Source organism: Ipomoea triloba, chromosome 7 (genome assembly GCF_003576645.1).
Source record: "Ipomoea triloba cultivar NCNSP0323 chromosome 7, ASM357664v1".
Taxonomy (NCBI): Eukaryota; Viridiplantae; Streptophyta; class Magnoliopsida; order Solanales; family Convolvulaceae; genus Ipomoea; species Ipomoea triloba.
Window position 1 is genome coordinate 26,449,748 of NC_044922.1, and position 24,724 is coordinate 26,474,471.

At 34.7% G+C, this 24,724-nt stretch overlaps 4 protein-coding genes across 4 annotated transcripts; all 4 read right to left on the reverse strand.

The window, feature by feature from the left end:
- Nucleotides 1–5,287: 5,287 nt before the first annotated feature.
- Nucleotides 5,288–7,779, reverse strand: LOC116025547 (putative methylesterase 11, chloroplastic). The gene is made up of 5 exons (XM_031266807.1): nucleotides 7,368–7,779; nucleotides 6,922–7,161; nucleotides 6,675–6,818; nucleotides 6,042–6,173; nucleotides 5,288–5,930 (listed from the first exon to the last, which is right to left on the reverse strand). Exons 1-5 carry the CDS (start codon nucleotides 7,761–7,763, stop codon nucleotides 5,652–5,654), a joined length of 1,191 nt encoding a protein of 396 aa, XP_031122667.1. The 5' UTR covers nucleotides 7,764–7,779; the 3' UTR covers nucleotides 5,288–5,651.
- Nucleotides 7,780–8,488: 709 nt separating this feature from the next.
- Nucleotides 8,489–13,200, reverse strand: LOC116025546 (cell division control protein 48 homolog B). Its single transcript, XM_031266806.1, has 12 exons — nucleotides 12,822–13,200; nucleotides 12,685–12,729; nucleotides 12,488–12,543; nucleotides 11,892–12,041; nucleotides 11,628–11,735; nucleotides 11,258–11,357; nucleotides 10,632–10,916; nucleotides 10,001–10,170; nucleotides 9,787–9,915; nucleotides 9,562–9,649; nucleotides 9,390–9,467; nucleotides 8,489–9,270 (listed from the first exon to the last, which is right to left on the reverse strand). The coding sequence occupies exons 1-12, from the start codon at nucleotides 12,969–12,971 to the stop codon at nucleotides 8,806–8,808; spliced, it is 1,824 nt and encodes a 607-aa protein (XP_031122666.1). The 5' UTR covers nucleotides 12,972–13,200; the 3' UTR covers nucleotides 8,489–8,805.
- A 702-nt stretch (nucleotides 13,201–13,902) lies between these two features.
- LOC116025548 (agamous-like MADS-box protein AGL62) lies at nucleotides 13,903–14,667 on the reverse strand. The gene has a single exon (XM_031266808.1). The coding sequence runs from the start codon at nucleotides 14,665–14,667 to the stop codon at nucleotides 13,978–13,980; it is 690 nt and encodes a 229-aa protein (XP_031122668.1). The 3' UTR covers nucleotides 13,903–13,977.
- Nucleotides 14,668–18,415: 3,748 nt separating this feature from the next.
- Nucleotides 18,416–24,041, reverse strand: LOC116024855 (3-oxoacyl-[acyl-carrier-protein] synthase, mitochondrial-like). Its single transcript, XM_031265866.1, has 14 exons — nucleotides 23,710–24,041; nucleotides 22,678–22,907; nucleotides 22,309–22,416; nucleotides 22,158–22,229; nucleotides 21,600–21,686; nucleotides 21,239–21,390; nucleotides 20,507–20,587; nucleotides 20,369–20,402; nucleotides 20,044–20,110; nucleotides 19,863–19,939; nucleotides 19,500–19,560; nucleotides 19,336–19,418; nucleotides 19,009–19,080; nucleotides 18,416–18,852 (listed from the first exon to the last, which is right to left on the reverse strand). The coding sequence occupies exons 1-14, from the start codon at nucleotides 23,825–23,827 to the stop codon at nucleotides 18,688–18,690; spliced, it is 1,407 nt and encodes a 468-aa protein (XP_031121726.1). The 5' UTR covers nucleotides 23,828–24,041; the 3' UTR covers nucleotides 18,416–18,687.
- Nucleotides 24,042–24,724: the final 683 nt, after the last annotated feature.

Sequence of the window (24,724 nt, forward strand, 5' to 3'; positions counted from 1 at the left end):
TTAAAAGATCTCATTTAAATTTTTTTAATGATATACTAATTTCTTATACGTTAATTTTATTTGTAAAAAAAAAGGTAAATTTAAGTTAGAAATAATTTAGAAAGAAAAATAGCAATTTATTAAAATTAAAATTCAAAATAAATTTAAAAATCTTTCTACTAATCAAAATTTATTGTTAAAATCAACACTTAAATACTGTAATTTGTTTCGTAAAAATTAATTACATACTTCTTATTAACTAAAATTCTATTTGAACTAGTGGTCATTATATTACAACTTATTAAATAACTACAACACTCTTTTTTATATTTGGTAATTGGTACTATACCTACTTGACACGAGAGAAGTTCCCTATACTTTATTAACTTGGCTATTCAAAAGTATTAGAGTATTAAACCAAAGTAGCAAGTAGCAACCAAACAGGACCTATTCAACTGGGATTCTCAATGTTTTATTTTTGTACGCGGAAACACATGTACAGATAGAAAGGCGGCTGGGTGGGCCCAACTCCATTATTTAAACATAGGATAAACTGATAAATAGACATAATTGGAATATAATGCAAACAAAAGTTGTTGAATGCTGCTGAGTGCTGACAACTAACCCATATTAGAGCAAGAGTTAATACCACAAATGGTCCTCTGACTATTGGGGTAGTACTTCTTTTAGTACTCGACTTTCAATTCGATCACAAATGGTCCTCTGACTTTCATTTTTGACCACAAATAGTCCTTTTGTTAAAATTTCTGTTAAATAGGTGTTAAATCTAGGGGTATTATCGTCAAATTGAAATATATAATGTTTATAAAATAAAAATGTTTATAATTTTTCACCAACAAGCATAATTGAAACAATTAACAAATATAAATACTCATAAATAAAAAGACAATACACTTTATTCTCGTAATTATGCGTACAAAATTAAGATTTAATATTAGAGCTATCTATTTTAATTTAACCAACAGACTAAAATGGAAGATTTTTTTAAAAAAATTTTGCTTTCATCATTTTCATGGTTGTTCATACATGGTCGATTAATAATTTTCACTTTTCATTAATCGATCAAACATTTTGTTTCGGACATAACTGAAAGCTGTTGCTACCGTTGAATTAATATAATTAATCAAGTACAAATTGCGAACATTAATCATGGATTTTTATTTAATTTGTTCATTTATATAAGTTCTCACATCCATTTTATTTTTATATTTATTAACTTAATGTTTATTAATGTTTGAAATTAATTATGTTGTCATATAATTCTAAAAAAGAATTAATCATAATAATATTAATCAATTTGACGATATTACCCCTAGATTTAACACCTATTTAACAGAAATTTTAACAGAGGACAATTTGTGGTCAAAAATGAAAGTCAGAGGACCATTTGTGGTCGAATTGAAAGTCGAGGACTAAAAGAAGTACTACCCCAATAGTCAGATGACCATTTGTGGTATTAACTCTTAGAGCAACCTAATAGACATAATTGTGTGCGAAATAGGAAAGTGGAGAGACTGAGAGAGGAAGAGGAGAAAAAATAATTTTAAAAAAATTAAAGAAGTCAAAAAATAAGAAGAATAATGCTAAAATAGTACACCAAACTATATTGAAAAATGTAAATGGACAATCCAAGGTTTTTTTTTTTTTTTGGACAATTGAGTCTTTAAACAGTTTAAACTTATAATTAAACTAAAATTGATATATTCTAAAGATTGTCGTTGAAGTGATGGTTATTTTATTAAAAAATTATTTATAAAAATTTTATTATAATAATTTTAAATAAAATAAATATAAATATAATTATGGTTTAAAATAAAAGAATAATTCAAAAGTCACTCAATTATTAAAATTTTTTTACAGATATTATGAGATAAACTTAGATGGAAATATTCTTTTTTATTTTAATTAATAGGTTAAAAAAGAGCAATTAGACTAATTAAGCTTTAAAATGTTAAATTAATGTTATTTTTTGCTGCAGTACTAATTAAAACGCTTCTTGAGGTGGTAATTATATGTGTTTTTTAAATACAACATTAATATTCTAATCTCATGAGATACGATTAATTTTATCGAATCTTAATTAAGGGTGTGTTTGGAAACCCGGAAAATGATTTCTGGAAATTATTTTCTGAGTTTTTGGTGTTTGGGAAGAAGGGGGAAAATAGAGTCAATGGAAATGAGCTTCTTGGTCAATGGAAAATAAACTCAATTTTATGGAAAATGATTTCCCCTTTTTTTTGGGGGGAAGTCATTTTCCAAAGTTTGCTTCTTCCTTCTCCTTTGCTTCTTCCATCTCCTTAGGCCTCCTAAATGCTTTAACTTCTTCATCTTCATCCCATCTTCTTGACATCTTCAACTTTTTCTTTTTGTTTTTAAGTAATAATTTATTTTTTTTGATTATGAGATAGATATTATGAGTTATATTTTTTTTATTTGACATCTGAAACCAGTCGGCCACTTTTATTTTTTATTTTTATTTTTTATGAGATAGATATTATTTTGTTGTGATTTTTTTGTGATTATTTTATTTTTTGGATTGTATATTTGTTATAAATGTTGTTACATTTAAACAAATTAATTAAAATATTTAATTATATAATTCTGTTCATTTTCTTACCCATTTTCTAAAAAAATGAGCCAAACACACCAACACAGTTTTCTGTTCTGCAGCCAAACACAAGAAAGGAAAATATTTTCTGGAAAATGACTCATTTTTCATAAATCATTTTCCAGAAACCATTTTCCTGCTTTCCAAAGACACCCTAAATCTCATTCAAAAGTAACTCTTTTAAAAATGTTGTTACTATTCCATGTTGGTTGCTTACTTGCTTTGGATTGCGTTGTATCTCCTTTCTTTCATGGTGAAAATTAAATATTTAGAAGTAAAATATTAATTATTTATTTATTTCATACTGTTGCTCATGTTTTAGCTGAGCGGGGTGTTACCCAAGGGAGTTGGCAATCTTGGAATGGCATACCACCGGAGACTATTTTTAAATGATTTAATGAATCTATTGTGCTGTTGGTTTAAAAAAAAAAATTGTTTATTTTAGACTGGAAGATATAATAATTGAAACTCCAACATAAAAAATATTAAATAAATAGATGTTTTAAATTATTATTATTATTATTATTAAATTATGGCTTAGTACTTAATTATTAGAACTAAGTTATCTTATTTAATGAACCTATATATTGTAGGCTGATGGGAGCCTATGCTAGCTAGCTTCTTAATTATCATGGGAAGCACAGTACCGAAGCATCAACAAATAAAAATAAAAATAAAAATAAAAATAAAGGTTAAGTTATTTAGTCTAATCCACAAGCATAAAAAGCCATCTATTTTTTATTGTATTATTCGACCCTCCTAAAAACAATTCCTATACCTCTGTGAGAATGTAGTATCTGTTCACTGAAGCACAACGAACGAGTCAACAGTTGTCTCCACTGAGGCTCAAACTCACTCCCATCATCCATCCATGTGGGAGTGTTAACCGGGACACCAGATGCAATTTGATCACAAGATCTTTAGCGGTCATGTTGCTTAATTAATCTAGCACTTCTTCTATTATAAATAGCAATAAATTTATAAGTATTTTGGGGGAAAATGATTTGTTTAGTTAAAATAAAGAAATGACAATTTTACCCTTAAGTTAAATCACTCGTCGGAAAAATAGTCATCACCAGCTACCGGAGTTTTGATTGGAAGGACCAAATGTGGCAGGGATTTAAAAATCATTGGACTAAATTTGAAAATTTTAATAGTCAGAAACTAAATATGAAAATGATCACATATTCGTGGGACCAAAAGTAAAAATAACTCTATAGGGTATTTATACTATAAATAAATGGATATTAAGTGGGGATTAAGAGCGAGTTGCAATGCTTGGTGAAGAGCAAATTTCGGTGAAGAAATCTTGCGCCAACTGAGGTCATAAGATATTCATGTGGTACGTGGAAATTGAGGGATCAACATGGATTATGAGCCACTGGATTTTGTTCTAACAACGATTTTTGTGATTATGTATTTTTATTTTTATTTTTATTTTTTATCATTTCTTTGATATCAATTGTGAGTTTTATAATATGGACTAATTTGTGTTTCATATCTAATAGATGAATGGTCTCTGGGTCCAATGTTAATGACTAGAGGATAATTGGAATCCATCGACAATGTTTAGAGGACCTATATAAGAAGGGAAGAATGTTAGGGATATGAATTGGACTAAGAACAACGGTAAGGAGATTAGGCCATCCATACCAATGGTTTTTGTTGGAGTTATTGTCAGATTTATGTCTACATGGCATGGTATTTAAGAGGAGAGAGAAAGGGTGGAGAGCAACGGCAAATGAGGGGAAATTGGCACAGTAAAACCTGACACTGCTTTTTATAACTCTTCCCTGCGGTGCGCGTTCAGCGCATAGCAGCGCCCGACAGGAGCTTATTTTATTATTATTATTTTTTTAAGAAAATCGTATTTGTTTTTTTTTTCTTCTCTTCCCATTTTCTCTTTCCTAATCACACTTACAAAAACTCCTAAAAAATCGCGAAATATCTCTATTGATAACTGATAAGGATGCTCTGAGTGCAAAGATTGAATGAATAGGTGTACGTAAAGTGAAAAATATAAAAGTTTGTTGTCAAAAATTTAAAATAGGACAAAGTATAGAGTACCAATGTGCAAAGACTAATAAAGTGACAATGGATGGTTTTTTTTCTAATACTATTGACCTCGTTACATGTAGTATTTGTCCATATATATTTATATTTTTTATTGAGTACTTTCTCAACCTACTGAAACCCAACGAGTCAATATAACTTCCACGGAGGCTTAAACCCATGACCTACTAATTTGAAGAATCACTTCATGTTACTTGACCACGAGGTCTTTGGGTTGGCTATTATTCCTTGTATTTATTAATTATTTGTAGCCCAATTTGACATTCTAAGGGCCCAAGTTCTTGTTAATATTATACCGCAATTTCTCTACATTATCCAATTTATATGGATTGGTCCATTACAAATCATCAATATCGAAATTTGGAACTTATTCATTGTTAGATAATTTAGTACTTATATTTATAATTATAATGCATGTTAATTTGTGAGATTTATAGTGTTTGATGTGTGCTAGTCCCAAACTTTACAAAAAGATGAAAACATTTTTTTGGCATATGGCATCCGATATCTCATCACTATAAGACTAATTCATATTCTACTTCAGATGCACTTGTAACATTTAATTCTCACTAAAGAAAAGTTTAATTCAAAATAGATAAAATGAAATAGATGAATTAATCAAATCAAATAAATATTAAGATGTCAAAAACAAAACAATTTCTTTATGAGAAGCTTTACAACATCATATGTTAAAAAAGAACTGAATAAATAAATAACACATGATAAACCATATTATTTCAAAAGTCCACTCAAATATTACTATAGTAGACTGAATCCACATCCATATTGCAAGGATGGATCGTATTTTTTTTTTCCAAAAGCGCATGTGGCTCTCCCATGCATGTCACCTTAGTGTTGCACTATTGCCCCGGGCAAAAAATCTTACGTTTTCAATCACTTTTGGTAGTCGAAAATTCGGTATTTTCAAGCTATAGCAGAGTCAAAACTTTGGCTAGCTACCAGTGGCCATTCATTTTGGCAAAATGTGTGATATCTCTACCAAAACCTTGTGCAAAGCCTGAGGCCTTGACAGAAAAGGAGAATGATCAGAGCCTTTGAGCAGGAAAACTTGTTGAGGAGGATTTGAATGAATCATGGCCTCTTGGAGTGGGAGTGGGATGGCAAAATCTTCTTGTGTTTTGATATAAAATCTTGGGATTGAACCATAATTTGTGGCAGAAAGAGAGAGTTTCTCTGTCAAGGGCGCGAAGGGGACCGGCCTCATTGATACTGATGCTAATTCCACATCCTGGGGAATCAAGAAAAGCACAAAACCTTTTGAGTTTTGAATGCAGGGAAACCAAAGACATAACAGATTCTTTAAGTCTTTAGCAGTTTGTGGAAGTACTATGATGTATACCTTAGCAGGGGTTTGGTTAAAGAAGGTATCTTTCACTAATGATCTGTCGAAGTTTATAGCGGTAGGAGGATGTTTCTTCCCATTTGCGTACATGAAGATCTGCGCCCGCTGAAACAGATCATCCATCCCGGGCTGCAAACAAAGAAAACAAGGATGATTATCAGACTTCAGAGTTGTTAGTTTTAGGGATGTCAATTGGGTCAACCCGTTAAGTTTTTTATTAGCCCTGCAGGACTGTTGGGCTTATGGTTTAGGTTAAATGTTTTCTTTGTTGGGTTGAATTGGCCTGACCCCAACCCAAAACTACGAGTTGTCGGGCTTATCGGGTGAGCTAAACCACTAAATTAAAGTGGACATCTACATTAAGTAGAGCGTGATAAGTTTTAAATATATATATATATCCGCAACATCAACGGATTGGAACTGAATAATGTTGATAAAATTATGTTGTGTGTATGTGTGTACCACATGAGCTAACCCATGCAGGCTAAGCCCTTGAGGCCCGCATTTTCACGGACCAGGTCCTAATTCGACCTGCACTAGCTCACAGTTTTTGGTCCATTTTGACATTATTCCTAGTAGTTTTTATCATATTACATTAGTACAAACTTATGCTCGGATTAATAAACAGACCTTTTGGGAGAACATGTCAAGTATACTCTGCTCATTCTTCAGCATTGCTGCAGCCACAAAAATTGCTTTGGAGATTTTCGATTTATGCAACTCCATTGCATATGAAATGCATGCTCCCCCAATGTCATGTCCTACCAAGATAACCTACGCCAAATAATCGAATCACAGTAAATCAGTTCCATTCTTCATTTTTCTTTAATCGCGAGAATGGAGTTGCAGAAAGAAAGAAAGAAACTGAGGAACATACCTTTCTATCGCGAGGGAGATTTTCGAGAAAATATGTGAGGGGCTTTATGTATTGTGCAAGAGTTGTGATGGAGTCTGAATCATGGGGATGAGCTCCAGAAGCAGTTAAGTCTATGGCATCAACTTGATATCCAGATTCTTTTAAAAATGTTGTGGTTTTGTACCAGCACCATGCTCCAAAGCCACCTCCATGAACCAGAACAAAATGTCTGGTTTCTTCTGTATCTTCGGTATTTGGGTCCTGGAAATTTTGAACCAAAACAATTTGGATCAGTTCAGTTTTCATGCCATTGGCAAAAACTGACAAAACCTTAAACTAATCCTTTCAGTATATGCATACATACCCACCAGGCCACCACCTAGCTTTCTAGAAGGAAAATACTGTTTTCTTGAACTTTTTTGAGGTTGTCCTAAAAGTGGAGCTTAGAAAGGAGGAAAATTAAATACCTGTTGGAGAGGGTGCAGAGATTGAGGAAGAGAATCAAAGAGCGAGCTGGTGGGGCGAGAACTAGAGCTTCTGGGAATCTTTTTCTGCCTCCTTGAAGAAGACGACGACAAAGCGTCTCTAAGAGAAACCGAGCGATCAAACTGAGAAACACCGCCATTTTGCTGCTGATGATGTTGTCGTAGGAGCAACACAGCAGTCATAGCCTGTTCCTTAATATAAGCTTCATCGAACCTCTCTTTCATGGAAGACGATGACGATGGAACAACCTTCTGGGATTTCCGGCTACCTGAGATTGACAGAGATGGCGGAAGAGGAACCGGCGCCGGCGCCGGCGGCCGTGTTTTCGCCGCCGATTTTTGTTGATTCTGAGAGAAACATGCAAATGAGTTCCCCATTGATCTTCTTTGGTTCTGAGTGAAATAACACTTGCCAGAAATCAAAATGTATATATACATTGGAGAGAGAATAGAGAAAGAAGTCAAAGGTCAAAATATGGCAAAATGCAATAGAAGAAACATGGCTCCTTCCTGGAGGCTGGAGCTGTACAACATTGACCATTTGCTATAACAATGTTTGTTTAAAACTACACGACACTAACATGGCCTTCTAGAATTGACTTCAAATGTTTTCTTCATAAATAACAATAAAAATAATCCTCTAAGGCTCTAAGGGGGCATTTGGTTCTCGAAATATAATATTACATTAAGTAATAAGGTTACCTTCATAATTCTTGATCATTTGACTCTAGGGGGACATTTTGTTTTCTTGTTAATATCTATTTCAACCTATGATCATACATTTGGAATGACATCGTAGTTGATTGACTTATAAGTGTGCATATATCAATGCTTAAATATTAATAAATATATGAATATACACACATGTATATATTTGATTATATAAGCATATACTTTATATATGTTGTTGTTCTTGTTGTTGTTATTATTATTATTAAAGCAACTTCATTTGTGATTTTTTTTTTTTTGGAGTATTTTGTAGGCCAAGTAGAAGAGAGAAGAGAGAAAAAAAAAATAGGAAAAAAAAAAAAAAAGATGGCCCAACATACACACGCTAAATAATCACATTATCTTAAAACATTACCGCCACATCAGCTTTAAGATAATATAATCAGGTAATCTCATAACTTAACCAAACAAGATTATACAACATACCAAACTCACATTACTTAAGTAATCTAAAATCTAAAATTACCTAAACCAAACGCCTCCTAAAAGTACTATATCAACCCCCACAGAGAGAAGGCAAGTGAATGTAATAGGAGCCCCTCCCGAGTGGGCCCGACCGACCCTCCAAAAGGGCACCTGGGTAAGACTCGATTGAATTGGTCTTACCTTGCAAAAAGTGTGGATATTAGTGCAGTAAGCAAAAAAAAACACATGTTTTTTTTCATGTGTCAGCATTGAGCTATGAACCAGACTAAGTACTTCTCATTTCTCTAGACAAAATCTCAGCAGGGGTGAACAGATATTTCATGGCAGCAAACAAAACTAAGCTAACAATACCAATTGTAACAGGACTTGTCAGCAAATGCAGATTCTTGGCCCCTTTGGAGCAGGATTCAAGTGAACCAGAAGATCTCAGAGATGGGTTCTTCTTCATGAAGGAGGAATACGATTCAATTTCTTCCCGGGTGAGCGCCGGATTTAACGACTGGCGGACATTTTGGAAGTGTCGATCGCACACAACCGTGGCTGATATATCTTCTCTTAAAGCAACGATTCCCGCTTCTCTGCACAGGCCCTCCAACTCGGCCCCGGTGAAGAGCTCGGTGTTTTCAGCTAGTTGTCTAAGATCCACATCGGCATCTAATTTCATGTTGCGCGTATGTACACGAAGGATCTCATATCGAGCTTCTAAATCCGGTGGGGGCACGTAGAGAACCTACAATAATACAAAATGCGTGTTGAAAGCAGACAAGCCGGTGGATAAAAAAGAGTATAAAACCTATATACTCGAGTGGAAGTAAAGCGTAAAACATGAAATTACTTATACAGTTATACCAGATCAAATCGTCCAGGTCGCATAAGAGCAGCATCAATTGCCTGAGGACGATTCGTAGCAGCCAAAACAAGAATTCCCTGACGAAATGAAAGGAAGATATATAATACTCCGTATTGTCTAGTTTGCATATTTTTAATAATTATGGAACAATAAAGGGATTTTTTTTCTCACCTTAACTTGCTCTAGGCCGTCCATTTCGGTCAGAAGAGTAGAAAGAAGTCTCTCCCCAACCGTACTACTTCCACTTGAACTTCCTCCACTGCCATTCATTGAAAACTAACGTAAAGAGAGAGCTATTGCTTAAATTAACACAAAGGGTTAAAAAAAAAATGCATATTTACGAAATTTGTGAAAAATTCAACATTTTCATGTGTAAACTCTCTATGATGAACATACCGTTTGGCAGCAACAACATCGGCTTCATCAAAGAAAATTATGCTCGGTGACGCAAGTCGAGCTCTTCGAAACGTATTGCGCAATAACGCTTCACCTTCGCCAACATACATCGAGTACAGCTCTGCGCCACTGGTGCATTATCATGAAATTCATTTGAAAGAAGTTGCAATTATAAAGGTTAAAGAGAGCATAAAAGGTTAGATTCTTCTCGGACCTCAAGGAGAAAAACGAAGCCTGGGCAGCATGAGCGGCAGCTTTCGCGAGGGTTGTTTTAGAGCACCCTGGAGGTCCATGAAGAAGGATTCCACGAAGAGGCGATACACCTAACCGTGCAAATGCTTCGGAATGTCTCAACGGCCACTCAACAGCTTGCTGCAGCTTTTTCTGTTTCATGTATCAAATAAACCAGTTATATGAAGAGAAACCCAACCATCATGGTTAAAAAAATCGCTAGCCGCCCGTGTATTTTTTATTTTTTTATTTTTAAAATCTTGTTTAAATTTTTTTAATTTTTTAAGACTTGATAATTATAAATTATTTTATACTTTAATATATAATACTAAAATAATAAATATTAACCTAAAAAAACATCTAGAAACAATTTAGGGTTATTTCGCTCAAAACGATGTCGTTGAAATAACCCATTTAAAAAAGAAGGAAACAATAGCTACTCGGCAGACTAGGCGGCCTAGTCGGTGCTTAGGCAGACTAGCCGGCCAACCGCCTAGACCACCAATTATGGTGATACGCTAGGCGGTCAGCCAGCGCCTAGCGCCGATTAATTGGTGCCCTACGGGATTTTTGCAACAATGCCAACCATATTTAGTAGGATAACAAGTTCAGACCTTTATGCCTTTCAGTCCTCCAATATCCTCCCAAGAAACCTTAGGGACTTCGACAACTACACCTCTTGTTATACTAGGACCAACGACAGACCTGGCATGCTTCCAGTCATCCATCACTACGTTCCAAGAGCCATCTTCTTGATTTGATGTTGAGGATCTTCCAGCTGCAGACATAGTAGCTTCGCGGCATAAAGCTTCTAAATCTGCCCCAACATAACCATTGCAAGAGGCAGCAATGGCCCGCAGGTCAACATTTGGATCCAAAGGAAGCTTCTTCGTATAAAGCTGCAACATGTTAACACAAAGATCACTTACAAAGCTTTTAAAAAAAGGAGGGTATTAGAGCTTCAATGGAACTTTAAAGAGCAAGTGGCCATAACACACCAAATATATATATAAGCCATTGTTCAGGTGAGTCCACCTTTTCCCATGAGTTCGTGTGGATGATCTGGGCCATTGAATACTTGAGTGCACAGTTGGTGAAATCTAAGCCATTGATCTCAAGTATTCAATGGCCCAGATCTGTCCACACGAACTCATGGGAAAGGGTGGACTCATTTGATCATGAGTCTATATATATATATATATATAGGTGCCTGCGATACAATAAATACTATGCACCTTACCTTGAGGATATGGAAACGATCATCTTCATTAGGGGTTGTTACCTCAATCTCAGCATCAAAACGCCCAGATCTTCTTAAAGCAGGATCAATCATATCCACTCTGAACATAAATCAAAGGAAACTAGCATTAATCTTTAAGTAACTACTGCATTCATCAAATCCATAAGATGGAAAGAATAAAATATAACAAGCCACATAATATACAAATGATGACAGGTGGATACACTCCTTGAAGATTATAATATGGTTATAAGAATCCACAACACTTTATTTTATACTTTGATTCAAAGTGGGATTATTTATCCAAATTCATCAAGAACATAAATAGAAAACCCAAAAGTCACTCCCTTGGAACATCAGTTGAACCTACCTATTCGTAGATGCTACTACAACAACATGTAATCCAGATGTTGAAAGTGATTTATTGGAGTCCATCAACATAAAAAGTTGAGAAGCTATACGAATGTCTTGCTCCCTTCTGCAATTGAGGATTCAACAAGAGTATTAACAAATATAATTGTAATGTACTTGACCATGAGTGTTGTACAAAAACACAGACAGCACTCAGTAAGAAAAATTCAAATAAAATAAAAAGCCGAGTAGGAACAAACAAAGTAGTGATTGCAACAACTACCTAGAATCCCGACGAGGACAGAGAGCATCAATTTCATCTATAAAGATAACTGATGGCTTCCCAAGTTTTGCATGAGATGATGCTTCAGCAAATGCTTCCCGCAAAATTCTCTCACTTTCACCAGCATGTGCTCTGTGAACACTATGAGGGCTGCAAGTGCACCAGAAAAGAATGGCATTAAGCGTACATATCAAAATCCTTCTCAGATGGAAACAACAAAGACACAATGAGACAATCATACAGCCAATCGAATTTTCTTGATGTCTCATAAAGGAATTCATGGGTGTCAAGTTTCTAATACAAGCAATGCAACATAATAACACAAATAAACTCCACTTCAACTACATGATGAACTTATGCCATAGAAACATTTGAAAATTTGCAAAATGTTCCTTCAATTACTAGAAATCCTAACGCACTCATAGCAATTAAACTCCACTGTCCAGTATGGAGTAAAGAATATTTAGTTTCTAATCTTCTTTAACAATAGAAAATAAAGCTTGTCCAATGATACTTAGCTTCAACAGTTCTACTTCAAAGTAAAGAACTAAAACACCAAAAAAAACACTAGCCAAGAACATTACAATTTCTAGTACCTAATTACAATCAAATGTGCTCCACATTCTTGAACAACTGCTCGAACCAAGCTTGTCTGAAATTCCAGAAATACAAAACTGAAAATTTATTATAATTATAAATAGTTAACACTAATTGGAAAAAAAAAAAAAAAAAAAAAAAGGTTTTCTTTTTCTCACTTTCCAAATGGTGATCAAGCTAAAACGTAGAAGCATACCTTTCCAGTACCCGGAGGACCATAAAGTAACAAGCCACGAGGCCACTATAAGAAGAAAGCAATGAGTTAATAAACCTATTAATTAATTTTGCTAATAGAAACTATACAGAATCTGTTCATAAGTGCTGCAATATTACTCTGAGGCCAAGCTTTTTTGACTCCTGAGAGTAGAGGAGAGGATACATGATGAGTTCTCGAAGAGCACAGAGTGCCTCTGCATTTCCAGCAATGGCTTCCTCCGCCGTCCACCCTCCGACGGCTGTTGTGCTTCCATTGCTGTTGTCCATCGCAAGATTTTCTTGAATTGTTATCAACGGTTCTTCTGACTAGATTTTAAAGGCGTCAGCTAAGGGTTGGCAGTTCGAAGGTTTTCAACTGAAAATTGAAATTTGGATTGGTGCAGAGATTGATGCACTTGTAGGTCAAAATTAAAGGCGGCGAATTGGTTGTGTTGATGAAAGCCCCTTATCTTGGCGTATTGGCTTATGCGATTAGGGAATTTAGGATTGTGAAATGGCTCACGAACGGCATAAATTATTAGCCTAAAACATTTGAGTTGGAGCTCGGCTCGGGTTATGAAACGAGCTGGTTCGAGTTCGAAGTAGAGCAAGCTCGAGTCAAATTTTGACTTAGCAGCTCACGAACGATTCGTGATTCATTTACACTTTTACGATTGAATAGTAATTATAGATTTCTCTCGTAACTCACTACCTTCTATATGAGAATGTAAATCGGGTGTCAGTAGACCACAATGTCTTTGACACACCGTTACTATTTAATAAAATTCTAACATTAACACATACATCTAGCATATACTTTTTCATATTTTTTAATTATCATTTAATTAAAATCATCATATAATAATTAATTTAATTGCACATTATATTTTAATTAAATATATATTGAATGTTAGGTTATGTGTGTCAATTGTAAATAGTACTCAAACAAAATTTATGTGTGAATAATACATATATTATTTGTGTATGTATACCAATATATGTGAATATTAGTTTAGTATTATATATATATATATATATATATATATATATATATATATATATATATATATATATATATATTATTGTGTACATATTTTTTGTAAATAAACATTTCATGAGAATTATTTACATTACTATTAAACAAAAATATAAGTTATTTCTCTTTATAAGTTATTAAACGAATATTTATTATATAAACTTATTATTCTGTCTATGAATAAACCAGGAACAAATTTGATCCAACGGCCAATAACACCCAATGTCATCAACCAATGAAATCAATCGATCGAGCAGCTCAGGAAAACGCAAGATCATATCCAAAGTCATGCAGTGCATGATGATGATGATGATTATGAGTATTGCTACCCATAATTCTCGGCGGTTTTGCCTCCGACGGATCAAATATTCCGGCGGCCGGCGCCGCCGTTCCGTTCATAGCAAGAAACGTGGAAGTATTGACCGCCGCCGCCATGATACTCTCCGCCTGGGCGGCAACGTTTTTCTTGAGCTCATCCATGGCGTCTCTCAGCTGCTCCAGCTCCGGCAGCCGGAGCTCGCTCACCGGAGCTTCCCACCAGCACCGCCGCCGCCTCTCCTTCCTCATCTCATCCAGCGCCTCCCCTCGCTTCCTCTCGATCTCCGTCTCCGCCGTCATCTGCGTCAGCTGCAGGTTCATCTCCCGCACGGCGGCGCTCCGGTGCGCCTCCACCAGGTGGGCGGTGGCGTTCGCGGCGTGGTGGTGGCGGCTCCGGGGGACGAGGAACCGGTCGATGATGGGGTCCACGTTCGGGTGCCCGAAAGAAAACACTTTTCCTGCCGGCGAAAAGACGATAATAGCCACCTCGACCCCACAAAGAATACACAATTCACTCGCTTTCTTGAACAGCCCGGAACGGCGTTTCGAGAAAGTGACTTGAAGGTGGTTTTTGATCTCTATTTTCTCGATCTTGATCTTTTGTCTCCCCATACTTGGCCTCTTTGCCATGGCCAAAAACCTTCAATTAACTTCTTTTTTGAGACTAAAAATCAAAGTAAAAGAGTATATGGAACCAATTAAGTCATACAGTTGAGGATTTGAGTTGTGTGGGGGAGAGGAGAAGTGAAGTATTTATAGGGGTTGAGATGAGACAACTCTTGCAACAGTTAAAAAGATTTAATTTTCATATTGATTGAATTGATAGTTTGTATAACTTTTGGTTATTTTTTATTCCCTAATAAATCTTGAATCTCGATTTACCAACCATGGAAAATATGTTATCTTAGTACTATCTACACATGTCGTTAAGGAATAACGTCTTTACATATACATATACATATACATATATATATATATATATATATATATATATATATATATATATATATAACAAATAAGTCGGTGGCTCGGTGCACAAGGATCCAAGTTCAACTCTTAGTGGGAGCAATCTAATGATCTTCTTAATTTGACCGGTTAATCAACTATGGGTAGCATATGTTGGTGAAGTTTATCCAGTGCACACCCTCGAACAGTAATTGTGAGTTCACTTCATCACTAAAAAAAATAAAAATAAAAATAAAAAACATCAGTGCAACTTTTTTTTGCTCATTGTTCAATGTTTGCAACATCTATCTCCAAAAGTCATTGCTAGAAAATTCTAAATTTTTCACCATCATAAGGTGGTTGGAAACTAGTTAGAGTTTCGAGTTAATAATTTTAGATTTCTGACGACCAGAAAGTGATTAGAGTTTCGAGTCAAAATGGTATATAGTTTTTATGTTCCAACTAGTTAGTTTGACAGGTGGTTAGACACGTTGAAAATTTTTAAAAAATAAAAATACAAAATTGACCACTTAAAAAGTGGTTGAAAAAAGTTATTTTATGGTTGAGTATTGTATAACATGCATATATTCATTTTTCTTCTCTCATTTCCAAAAAAATTGAGCCCTCAACACCCTGACCCAACACAATATTTGGGAGGATGTAAATTACAGTAACTCAGTGATGGGTTGTTATGCCGTGGACCCAGGTCCACCTTGCAAGGTGGACCTGGGTCTACATTCATATACATTATACTCTACATTCACATACACTATAATCTACATTCACAATTTGTAAACTCCACATTCACACATTACAGGATTATATGTTTAGTAACTATATTATCACTGTTATACATTCACACATTCAAAACTCTATATTCACAGGTCCTATACTCCATATTCATAACTTGAGAACTCCACATTCACACATTACAGTACTACAAGTTGTTAGAACTTCTTAACTCTATTACAGATTCACACATGCATAACTCTACATTCACGATTTTTATACTCCATATTCACAATTTGAAACCTCCACATTCACACATTTCTAGGCAACTCTACATTCACACAATCATAAGTCTACATTCACGATTTCTATACTCTACATTCACACTTTGAAACCTCTATATTCACACATTTTTGGACAACTCTATATTCAGCAATATGTTTACTAATTAAAAAAAAAAAGACAAAAACGACGTAGTTTTGGACCCAGGTCCACCTTGGACCTGGGTCCACAGCATAATTTGCCCTCAGGGACTCAGTAGACAATATCAAATGCTTGTGCGCACAAGAAATCTGTCCACTTTATGCATAATCCCTACATTGTCATTACCGAATTTCAAACATTGATATATTCTCCTAAATATTACATATTGAACCAACAGGAAGTTAAGCCTATGCGACCACATATATTCATTTTTTGGTTTGTGGTTTGGAGTTTAATGCTTCCATTTTGTAACAGTAACATACATCATCACATCTAATTATTACTTGCTTGGTAATAATAGTAAAACATTATCATTTCATAACATGTTCATGAAAATTAAGGTTAAGATTTGTAATAAATAATATAAAGGTATCCTAGTTTTGCATTGAATTCGTAGGTTACAACTTACAAGAGCCATGTTTATTACTCATTAAATCATCATCTATGATTTAGTATTACTATTAGTGACTAAGAATGGCTAGTAATATACACCCATCATCATATATAACTTCTTCCCAAAAGTTATCATCATATATAACTTATTATTATATAATAATAAGCATTAAAATCCACACGTGCAAATAGCTGTAGAAACGGTGCATTTACAAAAATGTTTTCCCTTCCTACTAATTACTCCCTGATTAAAAATAAATAAAAATTCATGAATTATTGGTGAATTGGCTTACTTTATGCCAAGTTAATAAAAAAATTTTATTTATATAACAAAAAGATGACACGTCAATAAGTGATGGCTAATATAGAATGGTAATTGTAATTGGCGTTTGGTTGGAGGAAATTATAATTTCATTCCCACATAATTTCGAAGGCAAGCAAATTCATTGGTTTGGTTGGAGGCTGTGAATTGAAATTACTTCATTTTTATGGAATTAGAATCCTATGCCCCCCTCCCTCCGCGCCACCCCGCCCCCCCGGTTGATATTTCAATTCCATAACTTTGAGACAAAATTACACATTTTTTTTAACAATTGATGTTTGACATCTCTCTTTCGATTATAGCGTGTCTTCTTTTTGACACAGAACGTCAATCAGTAGGTCAACCCAATCAAATATGTTTTTTTCAAAACTCCCTTATCTATTTTATTGCTTTCGTTATGCAATTCTAGAATTTATTTACAACGTGTTACATAAATTTTCAAAAACAAAATTTGAATTTGGTCATTTAGGATTAATAATAATAATAATAATAATAATAATAATAATAATAATAATAATTTTATTATTATTATTATTCTTAAGCATGAACATTGCATATAACATTTAATAATTACTAAGGTCAACTCAGGTAAGAATAATGTTCTTATCTTCCAAGCATTAAAAATGAGATTTCCAAACTTCCCATATTATTGAATATTGAGCAATTGTTCCCTTCTACGGAATGAATAAAGAATTAATATTATCCTTAAAAAAATTATTTTATTGTCAAATTAGTATCCTTTAAAATAAATTTATCATCTATGTATATGCAGTAACGACATAGAAAAATTATCTCATCTCATCTATATGTATATAACAATACATTTAGGCCAAAGGCCTTATAGTCGGGCAGCATAGTTGTGACCTCTCAAATGAATATATGTCAATAAAAATAAGCATATAATACACAAAAAATGAATATATATCAAAATATAATGAAATTACAAAAATTAACATGCAATATATTAAAAATAGGACTGTGTAAAAATCCACCTTACAATGTGAACCCTAAAGTTCCCCTTATAACTTACCCACTATTACTTTGAAGAAACTACCTCAAATGAGACATAAGTGAAACTTGGTTGAATTAGTCAGATTTCACAAGATATAGATAATAATGCACTAAGAAGAAAAAAAATTGGTCCGATTCGAGGCAAATTATATCATGAACTAAGGTCTACATTGCATTGTAGATCATGGTCCAAAAATAACCTTCAGATTTTGTATCTATAGTTGATACATTATGTACTGGCACTTGATAGTTTCTGTACACCTGTAGCTATCATATTATGTGTCAGCAATTATCAAATTATTTGTTTACATGTACATAAACATTTAAGTGTAGGTACATAATGTGTTAATTGAAATACAAAATTTTTAGATCAAAATTCACAATGCAATATAAACTCTAGTTCATGGTATAACAATGGCCTATTCTATCATTTGGTCAAAAGGCACCTACTGAGGATCAAGTCATGTTACACATTGTTGAAAGTAGATCAGAACATAAAAGAATATAATGCTTTTTATAATGAGAGGTCCAAGGTAATGTATGTCATACAAAAGTGCATGATTTACAGCAAAAGAAAATAATAAATGGCCTTCAAGGGAGTAAAACTCCTGCTATGTGTATCGATTATATATTGATATAAGAGAAAGAGAGTAATAAAAATTGTGGCCCACTCTTTTTCTCCTGAACGAATCAAAACATGCCACGTAAGCAGGAGTAAAAATTAGAGTAGAATACGTGTAGTATTACTCGAACTCCTAATTCAAGGATTAGTTGATGGAAGCAAAAAGCAAAGATGAATTTGTTCCCCCAAAGCCAAAAGAGTTGGACAAAGCAGCCTTAACATTCATATGCTTTGATGTTGTTAATGGCATGAACTCACCAGTAAATATGGGATCGGGTTTTTTAAGGTTAAGCGTCAAAGGCGGGATTCCCTGCAATAAAAACAACATCGCAGCACTCAATTTAGAACAGAGGATATCTCTCATACCGATAGTTGTAAAACTGCAGAAAGATCGAACAGTTTTAGAAATCCGGCTTTGAAAACGCCCTATTTAGTTCAAACTTCAAACGCAACAGAAGTGTCATACATGGTGTATCGTCAACACAGCAAAAATAGCTTCTACAGCCCCGGCTGCTCCAAGGAGATGGCCAGTTGCGCCCTGACGTTTTGGCACAAAATAAGAAACAACCAAAATGATGAATATGGAATAATGTATCTCGAATTCTCTGGAATTAGATAAACGTTGAGGAAAATATAAAAATTCTTTTAGTAATGTAATGAATATTTGGAGATTAGATCACGTTCTAGGTTTCTACAGCTATAGTCATAACCATTTGTGGTCGTTTGACATGCAATAAAAGGCACGAGTAGTTAAAGGACTTTGTTGATCGCAAACACACAACTCTAAGCTTACCTTCGTCGAGGAAAAGGCCAGAGCACCTGATGCTGCATGATCTGAAAATACGTGTTGAATTGCATTAGCTTCCACAGCATCACCTGAGAAAGCGAAATTCGAGTCAGTAAAGAATGACTCCAAAATTTCGTTTATGAATAATTTGTTATATCTAATAATTTTACCCAAAAGTGTGGATGTTGCATGTGCATTTATGTAATCCACTTGGCTAGGATGAAGACCAGACTGCAAAACGTAGTAACAAACTACAGAGAATTAGTCGAAGAATAAAATAAAATCAACACAACACCATCAGAAATGAAAGGTAGGGTATAGATACAATATAGCCATCAATTACAATGCAGGAGGTTATATTCTGTCTACCTTACTTTTCTCGTCAAAGCAATCTACGACAACTTAAATGAAAATATAAAATATTAACCTGCTCATAGCCCGTCATAGGTGTAGGCGACATTGAATAATGACATGAAAACTCATAACTTTCTACATTATTGTAAGAAGTAAATCTCAATGCCTCGCTAACTCACCTGGTTTAGAGCACGTGTCATGGCCAAAATAGCACCTCTTCCACTGAAATGCGGTTGAGTGATGTGATATGCATCACCTGAAGAAGTTAGTTGGTCATGTCAAACGAAAACCTGAAAAAAAAAATTGGAAAAAGGCATAGTAGGGTAATCAAGCATGCAAAAGTGTAAATCAAAAACATACCCGAGGTTCCATAACCACGAAGCTCAGCATATATCTTAGCACCTCGCTTTTTAGCATGCTCTAATTCCTTTGGAAATGAAATCAAACATGTGAGATCAAAAAGGGCATATGGCTCTAGCTTAAAACGATTAGAGCTTTTCCCTTTATGTATGCAATACTATTATAAATAACACTACTTCACTTGATTAATGCAGGAAAGAGGCAGGACTCCAAATGCTTATTACAAACTAAAACAGACTTTTTAAAATAAAATAAAATAAAAAAACAAAAAAACAAAAAAAAAAAAAAAAACTTCTGATCAAAATGCATGTGAGTAAAAACTAACCTCTAACACAAAAATACCACAACCTTCACCAATGCTGCAATTCAATAATGCAAAAGATTCATCAGAGAGAGATAATTCAGAACTAAGGAAATAATTTGTTTTTAAAGGGCTGCCTTGATAAGTTGAAATACCACTTACACAAATCCATCACGGTCACAATCAAATGGCCTTGAAGCTTGTTGTGGTACAGTATTATACTTGGTAGTCAATGCTCTTGACCTGCAATTAGAAAGACAGCTTTGTATATAGAAAAATATATCAAGAGGGCGCGGGGGGGGGNGGGGGGATTCCAACAAAGTTGGTCAAGCTGTTGACTTGTAATCACAAGGTTACAAGTTCGACTCCCAACAGGAGCGACCAATTGGCTTTCTTGGTTTGAACCTATCAACTATGGGCAACCTAGGCTAACTTACCTCCTAGTGGCTTGTAATCACAAGGCAGGGTTTACCCAACACACACTCTTGGGTAGTGACTACAGGTTTCCCTCGTCACCCTATATATTGACTACGGGTTTACCAAGAGAATATATGCAGGATTCTAAACATGGTGTATGTAGAACAGAATCAAATGCAGTCATGCTTATGATTGAACAGTGAAGTATGATTTTTGTTTTCAAGTTAAAAAAGAGCAGACTTATGCTATACGGGAAAGATATTAGGGTGACGAGACCTAAGCTAGTTTAAGACTCCCTCCTCTACCCATCACTGATTTAGATAACTAGTTCTGAAATTGTGATCAGGAATTGCGGCAATAAAACTCAAAGAGCACCAAATTCGGTAACTACCCTTATTATTTAAGATATATAAAAGAACGTATATCAAAAAATGAATACCAGAAACTAGTTATAAAAGTAGAGAGTTACTCAATTACCTACAAAACCCTGCAATAGATAGGGCATCAATGCTGGCTTCGGTCCCTCCAGCAACCATGACATCTGCATCACCAAATTGGATCATCCTAGCAGCATCCCCAACTGAATGTGCCCCCGTGGCACAAGCTGTCACTGCAGCATGGTTTGGTCCCTAAATTCAAATAAGACTAGAATATACAACTATACAACTAATACAAGACTAGAATGTACTCCTCCTGACCAAAAATAATGTTACAGTGATATCACAGCAAAAATACATAACATGATGTCCTAGACAGTATGACAAGGAGAATGTGGCTCGTATCTTCAAAAGCTTTTACTCAACCTTGATATAATATGCAACTGATGTGATTTGCATACCTGAAATCCGTACTTAATGCTCACATGACCTGAAGCCATGTTGATCAGTATTCGCGGGATGAAAAATGGACTAATCCGACGTAAATTCTGTAATCACAAAGCAAATGGTTATCTGTATAATACTGATTTTTTTTTTTTTTTTTTTTTGTATATTTACTGGTTATATTCAGTTTATGTGGTTATGCCCGAGGATATGACTTTAATACCCAGTTTGGATAAACAACTTTAACAAGTATGTTTATGGTAAATGCATTTAGAACAAGCTCCATAAGTAAGCTTAAACGGGCTTGGTATATCAATTGGCTTCTGGAAAACTGTTTTTCAGCTCTAATTTTGATAAGCTCCTTAGATGACTTGCAGTATTATGCACAAGACAACTTTGCAAAACCCATATGCCCTTTTTATGAATCTACCTAAACACAGTATAAAATGACTCCAAGTATTATAGCAGTAGATTAGCATGAGTACAAGGAAAAAAAAATTCATTCAAACTGGACATACATGTATTGCAAAAAGAACCAACTTAAAATAAGGAAGCACGATGTTCCATCAACTAACCTTCTCGCAGATCATTTTGGCTGCATCCATAACATCAATGATGCTTCCAATTCCAGCACCTATAGAGACTCCCTGATGCAATTATGCTTAGGATCCGCATAAAGCAAGAGAAAAATCACATTTTCACATCAAGGCATAGATAAATACATACTGTTCGTTCCTTCTCGTCCAAGGTGGATGGTATCCAATTAGCATCCTTGAGGGCTTCATCAGTAGCACATAGTGCATACCCTATAAACCTTGAAATTGACCTATGCTCCTGCAAAACTATACTATGAGCAGCACTGCCTTATATTAATGTGACATGCTATTCCTCATTAAAAAGAATTCACTAGTTATTGATTACAAACCCCTTCTAAATAAGAGAAAGTTATTGCTTAAGTCTTGATTAAACGTCTAACTGTAGCACCTACCTAAATCAGATTTATGAGTTAAAGACTTTAAGAAAAGGGAAGCATTGTGTTAACCATTGGGTAATTATAAAAGGAACAAGCATCAAAACACTTCTGCAGAGCAATACTTTGGAATTGAGCCACAACTCATCCTGGAATTCCCCCGGGTTAGTTCCACAAGGCACTGTTGCAGCAACTTTTGATGTCAGTTGTTCAAATGCCCGCAACTGAACTTCTCTATCAAATCCATTCATCTTCAAATCATCAAGAGTTATTGCTCTTACACCACATTCTCCTTGTATTAGTCGCTTCCATGTAGTTTTGACCCCACAGCCAAGTGGAGTCACCATGCCAACACCTGCCAACAAAACCAAAATATGAAGAAAAAAAAATATAAACAAAAAAAAAATCAATCCTTTATCACCATCCACCTGCTCTTTCCAGCTGAAGTAATTAAGAAAAGTTGAAAACAACAATTTTATGCAAAATTTGTTATCATTACTCAACCCTTGGTTCAACAATAACAAATATTACCATATTCATTATACCATTGTTACAACAATCATTATGCCACAGACCATGGTCCATGTTACAAGATGGACCATTGACCCAAGGTTCATTATTAGTATATGAATGTTCATTCTTAGCATATTGAATGTTCATTTTACATTGAAAGGTTTTTTTTTTTTTTTAAGTACTGAAGGTTCATTTTTAGTTTACTACCAAAAAATATATCTTTCATACATTAAAAATGTACACCCAACATACTAAAAATAGTCTTTAATGGACATTCAGTATGCTAAAAGTGAAAATGACACATATATTGCAATATGTGGCAAATTATTCTGTGGACCGGGTCCGTCCAAAATACACAATTTACGTACTGAATATTCACAATTTATATACGGAATGTTCACAATTTACATACTGAACATTCAGTAGGTAAATTATGAACATTGTAAATGGTGTATTTTGGTGGTTTAACTATTGGCAATATGTACCATGGTGATAGTATAATTTTCCTTGTCACAGCTGTTAGAGCAGAATTCAGTATAGGGTCAATTTAGAAAGCCCCTCCGCTCGGGCTTAAACACTTGGCAATTCGCACACATCAAAATCAGAACTAGGAGCAAAACAGCGAAAGATAATAAAATAAATACCAGTGACAACAACTCTTCGGGAAGGTAAAAATGGCGGCGGGTCAAAAGCGTCCGAGGAGAAGGACCGGAGAAACTGGCGGCGGGAAAGGAGGAGTCTGAACCAGTTTCCCCTCGTCATTGCCGCAGAGCAGAGGGCGGCGAGGGACACTGCTACTGAAGCCGCAATTGACTCCGCCAACAATGAAGATTCGTGGATATCATAGACGTCAAGAGTATCAATAATCAACGTAGGGGCTGAGCGTGGTAGTGAACGGCATCTGGAAAGAGTGTTGCAGAGAGAAGAAGTTGGAGTAATGTTCGTTATTTTGGCCGCGCCCAGGGAGGGAATGAAGGGAAGAAAATGGAGTGCGATGGAAATTACGGATATTTGTCATGTTTTATAGTTCCTTTTTTTTTTTTTTAAATATACAAATTTTCACCTCATAATTACTACATGAAGGTGGTGTTACTATCATTAGACAGAATAAAAAAGACTTTCGGCTTCATACCTATATAGGATTAAGAGATACACAACCGTCACTTTATATCTCAATGAATCGCATTTCAACATTTATTTCATTAGTTGAAATGTAATTGACTTTTTCCATTCGATAAAAGGTAAATTATATTAAACTCGAATAGTAATCAAACAGAACAGATTTTGCCGATGGGATTCTCGACAGTTTTAAAATCATAGAGAAATGTAATTGACTACGATACCAATTTACATAATATCACGATTAGTTGAAATGTAATTGACTAGCATACCGATTAGTTGTAATGTAATTGATTAGGATGCCAAGTTACGTGATATCCCGAATATATACAATCCTTGTACACATATCTAAATAACTAGAACAACTCAATTCATTTCTGAATGATAAATTTTGAACACGTGACACAAGATCTAGACAATCACAATTTAAGAGTTTCACATGATGCAGTGAACTCTTTATCCACTTAATAAGTTGTTAAGTGGACATAATTTTTCATCCACTATCCTGTCAGAGCCGCAATGAAATTTTACTTTGTGTGG

Bases quoted from the DNA above. Each gene is read 5' to 3' on its own strand.
- LOC116025547 (XM_031266807.1), bottom strand. From the start codon at position 7,763: ATGGGGAACTCATTTGCATGTTTCTCTCAGAATCAACAAAAATCGGCG. The intron at 7,162-7,367 runs GTATTTAATTTT...CAAAATTTCCAG, and splicing joins CTCTGCACCCTCTCCAACAG to GACCCAAATACCGAAGATAC. The intron at 5,931-6,041 runs GTATACATCATA...TTGATTCCCCAG, and splicing joins TTAACCAAACCCCTGCTAAG to GATGTGGAATTAGCATCAGT.
- LOC116025546 (XM_031266806.1), bottom strand. From the start codon at position 12,971: ATGGACAACAGCAATGGAAGCACAACAGCCGTCGGAGGGTGGACGGCG. The intron at 10,171-10,631 runs GTCTGAACTTGT...TACATGAAACAG, and splicing joins GAGGACTGAAAGGCATAAAG to AAAAAGCTGCAGCAAGCTGT. The intron at 9,916-10,000 runs GTCCGAGAAGAA...ATAATGCACCAG, and splicing joins GCTTCGTTTTTCTCCTTGAG to TGGCGCAGAGCTGTACTCGA.
- LOC116025548 (XM_031266808.1), bottom strand. From the start codon at position 14,667: ATGGCAAAGAGGCCAAGTATGGGGAGACAAAAGATCAAGATCGAGAAA.
- LOC116024855 (XM_031265866.1), bottom strand. From the start codon at position 23,827: ATGACGAGGGGAAACTGGTTCAGACTCCTCCTTTCCCGCCGCCAGTTT. The intron at 22,230-22,308 runs GTATGTATTTAT...TAATTGCATCAG, and splicing joins TGGACGAGAAGGAACGAACA to GGAGTCTCTATAGGTGCTGG. The intron at 19,419-19,499 runs GTAAAATTATTA...TCGCTTTCTCAG, and splicing joins TGCAACATCCACACTTTTGG to GTGATGCTGTGGAAGCTAAT.